This window comes from Leucopleurus acutus, assembly GCF_964270905.1.
Source record: "Leucopleurus acutus genome assembly, chromosome: 7".
In the NCBI taxonomy this organism is placed as follows: domain Eukaryota; kingdom Metazoa; phylum Chordata; class Mammalia; order Artiodactyla; family Delphinidae; genus Leucopleurus; species Leucopleurus acutus.
Genome location: NC_139150.1, coordinates 49,092,078 through 49,106,915, shown reverse-complemented (window position 1 = coordinate 49,106,915; position 14,838 = coordinate 49,092,078). Strand labels below are relative to the sequence as shown.

Below are 14,838 nucleotides of genomic sequence, written 5' to 3'. Positions count from 1 at the left end.
ACAATGATTAGTCTGGGTAAAGGAATTATGAGTAATTTTCCCCTTTGTGTATGTTTTTCTCTGTGTTCCCCAAATTTCGGCATTTAACACAAATTGTGTTTGCGAAACCCAGTAACATTTTCCTTTTCAAAGGATGATGGTAGAGTATGACTGGCTGACTGTCTAGACAAGAACTCATAGTATGTGTGCATTCATGGGGTCATCACAAGTTCAGGGGCTCTTTCCCAACTTTCAAGTTTATGAGCACAATTTGAGTAGTTCACTAAAGAACTAATGATGATATAAAATGATTAGATATGTTCCTTGCTCTCAACTCTCATTACGCCTACATTATTTTTCCATTAGGATAGGTTTCCCTAAATGTAATCATTTCTTCAAAGAATTTGACTCTTCTAAGGCTCTTGAAGCAGGGTACCAAGTCACTTTTCAAAAAATTTGTACTAGTAATGTAGCAAATGACAGGATAGTGCCCTCCTAAACACTATTTTTAAAATTATTTCCTGCCTTTTGAACAGTTATAAAGGTATTCTACTTTATTTTAATTTGTATTAAAATTTTCTAATAACAAGTTCACTTTTTTAAAAAAAACTTATTCTACTTTTCTTTGGTTACAACTTTTAGAGAGCACAGATTTCAGTTGTGTGAGAGGAAGAAGCAGGAGCCTGGGAAAGGAGCATTTGTCCAGGAGTCAGGAATCAGGGTTCTACTGCAATAGCTTTCTCAATGGCCTCCCCACTCCCATGCTTGACCCTGTCGAATCAGCAGAATGCTCACTTAAAAACTTTAATCAGATCACGTCTCTCTCCTGCTTAAAACCATCCAATGGCTTCCCATTGCTTTTAAAATAAAATGCATGATGGGCAAGGCTCCCCTAAGCAACCTTGCTCACTTCACTGCAACCACGCTGCCTTCCCTTCGTTCCTCATTCCACTGTTTCCCACCTCAGAGTCTCTGTCTTTGCCTGGAATGCTCCTTTCTCATTTCCACACCTGGCTCGTGTTCCTTCAGGGTTTAGCTTAAATCACTTCCTCTGACAGGCCTTTCCTGACTCTCCATCACATTCATTCTGTTTTTTCTTCCTGGGACCTATCACCGCCTGAAATTATCCTGATTATATGTAGGTTATCTTGTTCTGTTCCTGTCTCACACACCAGAACGTAAGCTCTGAGACATGCAGCATTGACTGGATCCCTTAGTACCACAGCCCAGCCTCTCGTAGATTAGACATTATTAGTTGAGTGAGCGAAGACCTACGTAGACCTCAGGGAACCTCATCTTTAGTAAGGGAGTTAACTAGATGAATGTGAGTAGGTTTAAGTGGAAGCACCCGCTCAATGACGCCAGCGGGGATTTCTAGAAACCTCAGGCGAGGAAGTCTTAATAGAGAATTAGGGAGCGAGGGGGTGGAGAGTCAGTGAGGAGAACCTTTGCGGTGTAGTCGTTCCATCTGTTGGAGAGCGCAGGAGACCCTAGCGCGATGTTTTAGGGGAGAAGCAAGCATAGAGCCATTTGAAAAAGTCTTTTTTTTTCTTTTGTGGTGTTTTTTTTTTTTTTTTGGACACGGAGACCTGATTGAAAGCAAAGTAAGAAGACTCGCCGGACTCCAAACCGGCGAGTCCCGGCGCACTCGGGACCCCGGCCCACCCAGGTACCACCGCAAACGCCGCCCTCCGTCCCCTCCCGGATCTGTTTCCTCGGAGCGCTGAAAAGTCTTTCAAAATACTAAATGCAACTGACATCTTTTTCTGAGTTAAAAACAAACAAAACCTCTGAAAATACAGAGCAGAAAATCCCGTATCCGCTTTCCGCGAGTTCCCAAACCCCGCCGCTCTGTTCTCGCCGGCTCAGGTTAGGCCCTGCACGGGGCGGTGGGAGGGGCGGGGTATGCCCGCTGACGCTACGGGCCTGGACTGCGCAGGCGCGGGGCGGGCTCGCGGGGGAGTCGCGCGCCGCTCACTTCGCGCGGGAGTGGGGCGCTGGAGCGTCGGAGCTGCGGGTCTGTGGGAACGGAAGCCACAGCCGGGAAGAGAGGCAGCCAGGATGGCGACTCCGAGCAGGAAAACGTCCACCCCAAGTCCCCTGGCCCCCAAGAGAGCTTTCCCGAGAGATCCCTCGTCGGAAGTCCCGAACAAGAAAAAGAGTTCGGCCCCACCGGCGGCGCTGCCGCCACTGCCGCTGCAGTCGTCCGGGCCTTTCGTTGAAGGCTCTATCGTCCGCATCGCTATGGAGAACTTCCTGTGAGTGGCCGGAGGCCGTGCCGCGGCGGGGGAGGCGAGCGGGCCCGCACACTGGGGGCGCGGGGATGTGTGCCTGGCTTGTGCGTCTGACAGTAAATTCTTGCCGGGATTGCCGTGAGGATATTTACTTGTGGGCCGTGGAGATCGACGTGTGTGTTGATGCGGTAGTCGTGTGTGTAGTGTGTTACGGTTTTTAAATTCTTAATGCCAACGTTGCTTGAAGGCGTCATATGGCGGGCCTTGGAAGTAGTAGGAATTAGATCTCCGCCCGCTGGGAGTAACGGCCTAGAAAGGTAGGACATAATCTGTAATTCACAAAACTATGCGTTCTGGGAACTTAGAGGCTGCAACAGTTAAATCAGAGTGGCAATGATGCTGCGGCAGATACGTGAGGACTAGGCAGTTGCCAGGTGGACAAAGATGGTGAAGGTTGTTCTGGATGGAGGTTGAAATGTACAGGAACACTGAGCCTTACTTTCAGTTGTTGCGCCTCCCAACAGACCCTTGACTCCTTTAAATCTGGCTTTCTTCCCTGGTTCCTTTCTTACCCTTAAGACAACTAACCATAATACTCACTTTAGAATTGAGTAAACATGTTCTAACACAAATACCGTGTATCCGTTTAGCACCTTGGAGTTCGTTTGATCAAGGCCTGTTTTTTTTTTTTTCTTTTTTTTTAAGCTTTCACAGAGCGGTGTAGGGAAAACAGAATTGCAGTAACAATAGGAACATTTTTTTTTCCAAGCATCTATCATGTGCCAGGTATAGAAGTAGGTGCTTTATTTACACAGTGCCCTCATTCATTCCTCATAACAACTCTTTATATCACCTCCATTGATAAGCTTAGAGAGGTTAATTTGCCGACGTTTACACAGCTAATAAGTAGGTGAATTGCTGTTTGAATCCAAATCAGGAAAGATAAATATAATTAAATGAAGTACCTACCATAATAAATATATGCGTCATGATGCCGTGCGGGCACAAAGGATGAAATGATTAATTTCGTCCACAGCTGTGAGAAGGGCTTTGTACTGAGGGTTATGAAAGTCTTAAAAGAAGGGAATAGCAAGGAACTGCCTGAAACAGTTTGCTATATTGGGGAGATTTCCAGTATTTTAGTATGGCTAGAACATAGGATGTGAGCTAGTATGTGGACAGAGTAGATACTGAAGATGTAGACAGATGTTGAGGGTCTGTGTTTCCTTTGCTGAGGAATTCCAACTTTATCCTGTAGGCAGCCAGGATGCATTTTAAGCAGGGCATGACATATGATTTATATTACTTTGGAAGCAGTGTGAAGGATGATTTAGAAAGGGTGCAAGATTGTAGGCAAGAAGGCTTTTACAATATGAAGGCAGAGATGATTAGGGTTTGAACCTAGCAGTGGGAAGTAGGATCAGAAAGAAGAGATTTGACAGGATTTGGCTGCAGATTAATTGTGAGGCATGAGGGTAAGGGAGGAATGGAGCATTTTTCTCAAGTCTCTGCCTTGGCAAGTTGGTCATATATAGTGCTATGCAGAAGGAGCAATTTGGGGAGGATAATAATAAATGCCTTTTGGATCCTGTGAATTGAAGTTTCCTGTGGGGCATCTTAAAGATCTTTTATAGTCAGTAGTTTTAAGGGTTTGGAGCTTACAGGAAAATGTGAGAGGTGAGAGACTTGAGAATCATGCATATAGGTGATTGTTGAAATTGCAGAAATGGTTGAGATTGCCCAAAAGGGAATATAAATAGGAATAGAAGGCTGAGTACAGTGTCCTGGAGGAATGACAACATTTAAAGGCGAGCAGAAGAACTCACAGACTAAGAAGGAACTGTTCAGGAAGGTAAGAGGAGAACCGTGGGAGAGTATTATCAAAGAAGCCAAGGAAAAAGAGCGCTTCAAAAATATCATCTGCTACACTGAAGTCAGATAACAGGACAGAAAAGAACCTGCTGCATTTAGCAGTTAGGAAATCTTTGACACTTTGAAGTAGTGGAAGCAGAAAACTGCAGTCATTGAAGAATGAATGAGTGTGAGGAAGTAAAGCTTGGATGTGAAGAGGAGAAAGAAAAGGTAGCTGGAAAGTGCAGAGCTAGGGGAGGTTTTGTTTATTTTTACAATGAGAGGACTTTGAGTTTTAGGAATGAAGTAGGAAGAGTAGGCTTAGAGAACCGAAATGGCCTGGAAGAGGGTAGTCAAAGGAAGGATTCCTGGTAGTTAACCAAGTCGAATGGGATCGAGAATGGGGGGAGAGATTTCTAGGCAGAAGGAATAGCATGTGCAAAGGCTTGGAGAAAGAAGGAAGCATAAGATAGTCAAGAAACTGAAAGAAATTCATTATAGTTAGAATATAGAGGTCTTATTAGAGAATAGGGGAAGGAGATAGAAAGTAGAAAACGATGAGCTAGAGCTAAGTTATGAAGGGTCCTATTTTTTCTTTTTCTTTTTTTTAAAAAAACTTTATGTATGTATGTATGTATGTATGAACGTATGGCTGGGTTTGGTCTTCGTTGCTGCGCGTGGGCTTTCTTTATTTGTGGTGAGTGGGGGCTACTCTTCATTGCAGTGCACGTGCTTCTCATTGTGGTGGCTTGTCTTTGTTACGGAGCACGGGCTCTAGGCGTGTGGGCTTCAGTAGTTGTGGCACATGGGCTCAGTACTTGTGGCTCGCGGGCTCTAGAGCGCAGGCTCAGTAGTTGTGGCGCACGGGCTTTGTTGCTCTACGGCATGTGAGATCTTCCCGGACCAGGGCTCAAACCCATGTCCCCTGCATTGGCAGGTGGATTCTTAACCACTGCGCCACCAGGGAAGTCCTTCTTTTTCTTTAAAACAAGTTATTTCAGATTTGCTTGTCTACCAACATGATTTGGTGATTGATTGGATGATGGGCGGATGGGTAGTGTGGATAGAGGTGAAGGAGATGGTAAGAATCAAAGATGATGCAAAACTAATGCCTAGGTTTCTGACTTGGGCAGTGAGATGAATGATGATATCCTTCACTAAGAGACTATAAGAGTGGTTTTAGATGGAAAAGATGGTGGGTTTAATTTTGAATGTGTTAAGTTTGAGGTGACTCTATCCAAATAGAGTTCTTGAGGTGGGAATTCCATCTATATAGGTCATCTGGACTGACTTTCAGCATATAGATGCTACCTGAGGCCATGGAGAATACATGAGGTACTAGGCAAAGTATGTAGACTGAGAAGAGGGTGGGCCTCTGACATTAGCTCTTTCAGGGCGAGCTCAGAGCAAAGGGAACTCACAAAAAGGGAATTCCCAGTAAACATATTGTAGAGTCAGAAAGGTTTTTTAAAATGCAGAGGCTTGGGCTTCCCTGGTGGCGCAGTGGTTGAGAGTCCGCCTGCCGATGCAGGGGACATGGGTTTGTGCCCCGGTCCGGGAAGATCCCACATGCCGTGGAGCGGCTGGGCCCGTGAGCCATGGCCGCTGAGCCTGCGCATCCGGAGCCTGTGCTCTGCAACGGGAGAGACCGCAACAGTGAGAGGACCGTGTACCGCAAAAAAAAAAAAAAAAAAAAAAAAAAAAAAAGCAGAGGCTTTATTTTGTTTTGGGCAATTTTTCCTGTTTATAATATTTGTGTGTATAGTATAGGCCAGAAGTTCTCATGCTTCTTCCTGTTGTATTTATTGTTTGCTTAAATACCAGTTGCATTACTATTTTAGTAAGACAGTCACACAGAGATTTCACATCAGGAAATTCCAGTATTAATAGAATGGGGCTTCATGTGTTGGGTTAAGAAGTTCCATGTCAGATACTTTTCCAGATGTCTGAAATTCCCCAACTAGTTTTATTTTAGCCGTTGTAAAGGGTTGCTTTAAGACTCAGCTGTTACTAGAATAAAGCTTCTGAAAAGATAGATAGATAGGTGCTGTACAGAGATGTGGGGTTGGAAACCTGCCAGAAAATACCTCTCTTTACCACCTGTATTTATTTTATTACCACGTGGCATTTCAGAATTGTTAATTTGTTTGAGTGTTAAAGTTAAAGTGTGCTTGGTTAAATTATTTAAATACTTAGCAGGTAACAGGCTAAGGTTTTTTTTACTCTTGGGGAATTAGTTGGCAGCTAACTGAAACCCTGTGGGAACAGGACATTATTTATGGGTTCCAATTCAGAATATTCAAAGACAAGGTAGAAGGATATCTGAGTCAGAGTTCACTTCACATTTTGCCGTAGCTGTCCCGGAGTACTAATATGGATTAGATGCTACTGTTGCATGTAGAGTGCTGGACAGCATGCTGCCTTCTAGTATGAGGGAATGTTACAAAAGTGCTTGGTGATGATGCACTCTTGTTTCCTCCCATAGGAGTAAAATTTACTTGAATTTGTACTAAAAATAGATCCTTTGGTGAATGTCTGGCAGCATATTAAAGGAATTGGATGTTATTTTTTAAGTAATAATAAAAATTAAACTATTGGCTTGATATATCTTCAGTTTTCTAATTAGAATAGAAATAATTTGGTTTACTATGAGAAGTTGCTAGTAAGAATTTTTAATTCAAGAGAAATATAAATGTAAAATCCACAGATTCAGGATGAGCCATGGCTTCACTTACATATAATTTGGTTAAAAATTGTCTTATTTGTATAGTAGCTTTGATGTACTCTCTCATGTATTGTAATTATTAAAGAGTAAATATGAAACTTTGCTTTATTCAGCAGACTTAATATTTGAAAAAAAAGCACATGAAGTCTTATTTTCCAATGAATGTTCTTATTTTAGATACACATTATCCCTTTTTCATTTCTCCCACTGACAGATTTTTTTCCCTCTAGTTTATTAACAACCTATAAATTAACCTTACATTAAATTTGTAAGGTTAGGTGGTTTTTAAAAGAATTTGAGGAAGCCTGTAGGTAATGATAAGGGTAAAGGAAGAAAAAGTGCTTTGGTAAGAAAATATTCTTCACTTCTTATCTCTGCTTAGTAATATCACCTCTTTATAATTTAGAACATATGATATCTGTGAAGTATCTCCTGGGCCCCACTTGAATATGATTATTGGAGCTAATGGAACAGGGAAGTCCAGCATCGTGTGTGCCATTTGCCTTGGATTAGCAGGCAAACCTGCTTTCATGGGACGGGCAGATAAGGTGAGTTAACATATGTACTTTTTAACAGAATTCAAAGCCATGAATTGCTTTTAGTAACAAATCAATTTCTGTATCTCCATTCCTTGAGTATAGCAAATGTGTTGTGCTTGAATATAAATAATGAAGTTGGCAGGGACACTGTGGGGAGATTTCCATTTCCAGAAGTAGTGTGCACTATATACCTAGAGAATTCTCCAAGTATGTAACACCTGCAACCTTAGAAATAATGTAAAATATATCTTTTTAAATGTATTTCTGGGCTTGTGGAAAGGTGAAGTAAGTTTACAAAGGGCACAAACAAAGTAGTTTGGATCTAGAGATTTCTACAAGCTCTGGGGTTGTTTACCCAGGGGTATTTGCTTTACCTTGCACCCTAAAGCCTGGCTTTGAATTGGTTGCATAGGATTGGGGGTCCTGAAGGTGCAGAAGGGTTAGAAGATAAAACTAGAAGCCAAGCACTGCATGTAGCAGAAGAAAAAAATAATCACAAAGTGGGACAGTGAGGTTACTTATCTCATTGTTAGCTCTGAATACAGTAGATAAAAAAAGAAAATCTTCCAAACGAGTCTTATCACATACATTGTAATTTTAGTTTAAAGTGGTCCCAGTTAGTAACATCTCTCTTCAGGCAGAAGCAAATGCAAATCCTCTGAAGGAAAATATCCTCAATCCAGTCCTCAACATAAAGCTCTAAGAAATTCATGAATCCATACCTAAAAAAATCACAAAGCATAGGAGGAAATGAATCACCAAAAATGAGAGCTAACAAAAACAACAGACTATACAATCAGACCTGCAAAGCTTGTAGACATAGAATGTAAACTAGGAATACTTAATTTATTTAAGGAACTGAAAGAAGATTGCAAGTATAACAAAAGAATAAGTAACAAAAAAGATCAGGTAAATTTGAAAAACTTGATCAGGTAAATTTGAATCAAATAGAACATAAAGAAATAACAGTACATGGGAGGGAAACTTCATGGACAGGTAAAACAACAAAGCAGACATATTTGAGAATTTGTGAACCAAAATACTTGACAGTTTTCCTAAAAATGCAGTATAGAGATAAAGTGAGAAAAAAGTGTGAAATAAAGATTGTGACCTGATAGTTAATGGACTAAGGAAGAGGCAATATTCAAGAAAGAATGACTAAGAATTTTTCAGAAATGTTGAAAAACTTGAATCCTCAGATTCAAGATACCTCATATATCCCAAACAGGGTAAATGAAAGAAATACACAAATAGACACATTGTAGTAAATTCCAGAATACCAAACATAGTAGTAATATTGTCTCAGAATGGAAACAGAGGGGGAAAGAAAAGAACAGTTTGAGATGCTCATAAAGGAACTTTGAAAGTATATAATTTAGGAAGAAGGAAAATGATCCCAGAAGGAAGTCTGAGAGGTAAGAAGAAATGGTGAGCAAAAAAATGGTAAACATATAGGGAAGTAAACTGTGTAAAATAATACTAATGTCTCATTTGTCAAGTTTTTAAATCAAAGAAGATAGTACTACATGTCCTTCCTGGACAACAGGAAGGAAGTGATCAGAGTTGAAGTATTCTTTGAATTTGTATTGTTGGGAGGAAGTTAAGATAATTGGTTAGCTTCAGAGTTTATTAAGCTAAATATGCATGTTAAAATTTCTAGGGTAAGCCAGTAAAAAAATTGAAATATATAATCTCCAAACAAGAAAGGTTAAAGTAGGAAGAGAGAAGTAGAGAAAAAATAACCACTGCCCAAACAACCCAGAAGGAGTCTCAAGAAAGGAGGAGGAAGAGAAAAGAAAGAGAAATATAGAAAAGGATATTATTAAAAAACATAAAAAAGATAGTGGAAATACATTCACAATAATAGTAAATGCTCTACATTCTTGTTAAATGAGAAAGTCAGAGTAGATAAATAAAACAAAGTTCCCTTCTGTTTTGTTTACAATAAGCATATCTAAAACAAAAAACTACAGAGAAGTTGAAAGTAAAAGGATGAAAAAATACATACCAGGCAAATATTATACAAAAGAAAGTAGGTGTAGCTGAATTTATACCAGGCAAAATAGAATTTAAAGGAAAAAAGAACTTTTAGAGATAAAGATGGTCATTAAATATTGATGAAAGTTTCAGTTCAGCAAGAAGATAATTCAGCTCCCAACTTAAATTCACATTATCTAGTTCCAAAATATATAAGCACAATCACAGAATTCTTAAAGACAAGTTAACAGCTCCAGAATTATAGTGGAAGAGCTAGTGGTAATCAGTAGATCCAATCAGATAAAAAATTAATAAGAGTATAGAAGGTATGAACAACAGTTAGATTGAACTAATGGACATGTTGTAAACACTGCACTCAACAATTGGTAGAGCATACATTCTTTTTAAGCAGAAATGGAATATTTCTTAAAATTAACCATAAACTGAGCCATAAAGCAATATCAAAAAATATCAAAGAATTGCTACCACATAGACTATGTTCTCTGACCACAGTGCTATTAAGATAGAAATAATAAAGAAGATAACTAAAATTTTCCCATTTGTTCAGAATGAAACATGTACTTCTATATTATCCACAGGTCAAAGAAGAAATTTTAATAGAAACTGAAAAGTAAGAGCAGAAATTAATAAAATAATAAACAATGATTCAGTAGGAACCACAAAACTAAAAATTGCTTTTCAAAAATACTATTTAAATCAGTAACTTCTGGGGGCAGGGAGAGAAAGGAAGAAAAAAATATAAGGAATGGCAAAAAGTAATAGTTAAGATATGTTAAATTGTGATCCAGAAAACCCCCAAATTTAAGTGGTTTAAATATACAAAAGATTAATTCTTGCTGCTTATCCAGTGTAGGCCCTTTGTGGTCACTTAGGTACTTTAGCCTTATAGAATCTTCATTTCAGTATATACAGTTTACCCTTGAAGAATGCAGGTTTGAACTGCGCAGGTCCACTTATATGTGAATATTTTTCAATAGTAAATATATATGTTGCGCTCATATTTCATTGGACAAAGCATGTCATGAAGCCATAACTTGGATCAGAGAGAAAGAGCAAGTGCAGTCGTTTGCTTGAAAGGAGAATCAGAATATTCACGAACTGCCCTGATGACTACCACGAGGGTGTTACAAGAATGCAGCAGAGGTTTGAAAGATTATATAAGAATATTATGAGAATCATTATGCCACTCAAGTTTAAATTTTTAAAAAGTTGTAACTATAAATGTTTCTACAACTACTTAAATTATCAAAACTGACTAAGTAGAAAAGATAAATTAGCTGGTAAATTTTTTCTCATAGAGAAAGACAAAGACAATTGTGGATTAGTCCTAATAGCAGTAAGTTTCTATTTTACACAGAGAATGTGACCCTAGGTACCCAAATCAATCAAGGATAGAATGAAAAAATTACAAGCCTGTCTCACTCGTGAATCTAGAACCAAAAATCACACACAAAAAAGAAACTGTAGCATTTTGAATTTAATAGTACATAACACATCATGACCAAATTGAATTTATTCAAGGAGTGAGAGATGTATTATGTTAATTTTTTCCTAAGAATCAACCACATTTTAAAGGAGAAGAACTCTATGGTCATCTTAATAGATAGAGAAAAAGCATTCAGTTAAATTCTACAGTAATGTATGATTAAAAGCTCTTAGCAAACTAGGAATAGAAGGGACCTTTATTAATTTCACAAAAGATACCTATGAAAATGTACAGCAAGTTCAGGAGCAAGTCAAGGTTGCCTACTACCATTACTATTGAACATTGTACTGGCAGTTCTAGGTAGAACAGAAAAGATACATGTTGGAAAGAAAGAAAACTGTCATTCACAGATTATGTGAGTGTCTGCATAAAAACCACAAAGAAACTTCAGATAAGCCTCCTGATGGATCAATATGCAAATGTATCAGGATTACTAGATACAAGATTGTATAACCCAGACACTGACTCTGTAGGCACCTTGATCTTGGACTTCCTAACCTTCAGATTTGTGAGAAATAAATGTTAAAGCCATCCAGCCTGTGGTATTTTTTTTATAGAAGCCCAGACTAAGGCAAGGACCTTTTTACATTCTTTAACTTACTGAGGACTCCAAAACCTTTTGTTTCTGTGAGTTATATCTATTGATTAGAATTAATAATAAACTTAGGGTTTCCCTGGTGGCGCAGTGGTTGAGAGTCCGCCTGCCGATGCAGGGGACACAGGTTCGTGCCCCGGTCTGGGAAGATCCCACATGCCGTGGAGCGGCTGGGCCCGTGAGCCATGGCCGCTGAGCCTGTGCTCCGCAACGGGAGAGGCCACGGCAATGAGAGGCCCGTGTACCACAAGAACAAAAACAATAATAAACTTAAAAATAATTATCAGATTAGAAATAAAAACTGAGACCCTGCCAAAAAAAGTTGTATAACAAAAATCAATTGCATTTCTATATACTAACAAAGACCAGAAAATGCAATTAAAAATGGACATTACAGCCACAAAAGTACAAGTTTCATAGCAGTAAATTAATAAAAGACATGTAAGACCTATATGCAGAAATTACAATTTTTATTTAAAAACATTGAAGTTTAGAGAGATGCACTGTATTAATGGACAAGAAGATCTAATATAAAAATGTCATTCCAGTCAAAATCCCTATACTGTCTATATAAATTACAAGCTGACTCTAAATTATAGGTGGAAGAATAAAGGGCCAGAAATAGCTAAGATACTTCTAAAGAAATAGGACAAAATGGAAAAACTTGCCTATCAGATATCAAGACAATACAAAATTACAGTAAATTAAGACATTGTGGTATTGGTGTAGGATAGACTAGTGTGATGTGACAGAATAAAGAGCCCAGATACAAAGCCATGATTAGTAAAAACTTGATTTATGACAGAACTGACATTGTGGATGAGTGGGGAAGAGATGAATAAATACTACTGAGACAATTGCTTATTGGTATAGGAAAAAATGAAATTGAGTCCTTTCTTCACACTATAACAAAAATCAGTTCCAGGTATATTAAAGATCTAAATGTGATTGAACAGAAAGTTTCTGAAAAAGATTGGTAGTCAAAGAAAATATCCTTGTGACTTCAGATTAAAGAAGAATTTCTTAAATAAAAATATAGACTGCAAAGGAAAGGTTGATAAATTCAACTACAGTAAAATTAAGGAACTTTTGTTCATCAAAAGACACCTTGTAGAGAAAAGACTAGTTACAAATGAGAGAAGGTATATATATAGCACATATAACAAGATTGGTATCCAGACTACATAATCAAAATAATGGCAACTCAGAAGATAAATGAGCAAAAGATATGCTCAGATGTCTCACAGAAGAGGCACCCCAAACAGCCAGTAAATACATGAAAATATGCTCAGCTTCATTAATTATCAGAGAAACGAATTAACCCTGGCATGGTGTATCCATTAGACCCACAAAAATTCTTGTGGTGCCATGTGGCTTATAAGGATATAAAGCAGTGGGAACTCTGATACATTCTTGGTGGGAATATGAATTTGTACAACCCCCTTGGAAAATATGGCATTACCTAGTAAATCTGTAAATGCCTATATCCAGTCCCTCAAAAATTCTACTTCTAGGTACCTTAGTAAGCTTGTGTCCATTTATACTAGGTGAAATTATGGAAATAGTTATAGAAACATTGTTTGCAATAAATTCTAGTATAGTCAAATAAAATTGAATATTATATGACAGTAAAAGCAAACTTTGGCTCATTGGTTAAATCTCAAAAACAGAATTTTAAGGAAAAATGCCATCACAGAAAAATACATGTAATGTGAATTTGTTTCTGGAATGGTCAAATATATATATAATATATATTTAATATTTGGAGATTTATACAGTAAAAATAAAAGCAAAAGAATTATCAGCAAATCAATTTAGAGATTACACCTGTCGAGAGAGAAGGACTTAACTGGCGTGAATTAAGGAATGCCAGATACACTGGTAGTGATCAGTTCCTTAAATAGGTAGATACATGGTTGTTTTGTTATTTCTTAAACAGTGCATAAAGTTCATATTTACTGTGTGGTATGTATTTCACATAAAAACATGTTTTAAAAAGAAAGTCTAGGGGCTTCCCTGGTGGCATGGTAGTTAAGAATCCGCCTGCCAATGCAAGGGACATGGGTTCGAGCCCTGGTCCGGGAAGATCCCACATGCTGCGGAGCAACTAAGCCCGTGCGCCACAACTACTGAGCTTACATGCCACAACTACTGAAGCCCGCACGCCTAGAGCCCGTGCTCCACAACGAGAGAAGCCACCGCAATGAGAAGCCCACACACCGCAACAAAGAGTAGCCCCTGCTCACCGCAACTAGAGAAAGCCCATGCGCAGCAACAAAGACCCAAAGCAACCAAAAATAAATAAAATAATTTTTTTTTAAAAAGTCTAAAAGTTGAGTTGTTACTTCACTGTAAAATATTTTTAAAACTTGAAGTGATTCATTTTTCTAAAACTGTTGTAAATATTACGATATTATCAAAATGATATTACAGGTTTCTTAGCCAGGCTTAAAATTTAATGTAGGTTACAAGATTGAGTTTTACACCCCTTATGATTATAAATAACGTATTCAAAATATGATTTTTTTAATGCTCTGTGGGAGGCATTTATGAGGTAGAAAAGATACTGCTTTGTTAATGATTGGCTTTGTAACCTTAGTCATTTGTCTGGAACTCAGTTTCTCTTTATTTCAAAGAACGGGTTGGGTTAGATAATTTCCAAGGACCCACTCAGATTTTTATAAATATTGATACGTAGTTTTGTGGCCGCACTGCCCACTGCTCGGCTTGTGGGATTTTAGTTCCCTGACCAGGGATCGAACCCCGGCTGTTGGCAGTGAAAGCACGGAGTCCTAACCACTGGACCGCCAGGGAATTCCTAATATGTAATTTTCAGAAATCATTTATTGAATCCTTATCTCTGTGTAATGGTCTGCTGGATTGTACTCCAAGGGCTGTATGGTCAGAATGGATTGGGCTGTAACAATGTTCACCAATCTTCCTATTATTTGTGTCATAAAGAAGACACATCTCTCCTCACCCTTGAGTGGTAGGCTTTTTAAAGGAAGCTGTGGAGTGCAGTGCAGTGTTTCTTAGATGACAGATTGCAGACCTTGTGTTTAGGGGATGTCCAAGTTCTTAGCAAAAAAACCTTTTTAATGTTGTATTTCTATTTAAATGCTAACATAAAAATTTAGTACAAGCATGTTCTGTACCACCTGTATGGATACTTTATAATAAAAACTTCCTCCTGATCTTTTCTTCCATTTGGTACGAAGTATTTTAATTGTTGCAAGCTAATGAGTAGATGACCCACTCCTACAAAAATGCCACTGTTTTCCCTATCTATGAAGAAACTGAAACAGAGGCTAAGTAACCTGGTTAAGGTCAAACAGCTTGTATATGGCAGACTTGAGATTTGAACTAGACACGGTAAAGCCTGTACTCTTGATCATTAAGCTGTACTTTCTTGTTACAGGAACAGGCTTTTT

The 14,838-nt window shown here is 38.6% G+C and overlaps 1 protein-coding gene across 1 annotated transcript in view; it reads left to right on the top strand.

Annotated features, from left to right (window-relative positions):
- The first annotated feature begins 1,977 nt into the window (after positions 1–1,977).
- The window catches only part of SMC5 (structural maintenance of chromosomes 5), a 113,962-nt gene continuing 101,101 nt past the window's right edge, over positions 1,978–14,838 (top strand). The window contains exons 1-2 of the mRNA XM_082843118.1: positions 1,978–2,237; positions 7,196–7,337. Of these exons, the coding sequence (XP_082699244.1) occupies positions 2,041–2,237; positions 7,196–7,337 (339 nt within the window). The 5' untranslated portion in view covers positions 1,978–2,040. The remainder of the gene's footprint in view (positions 2,238–7,195; positions 7,338–14,838) is intronic.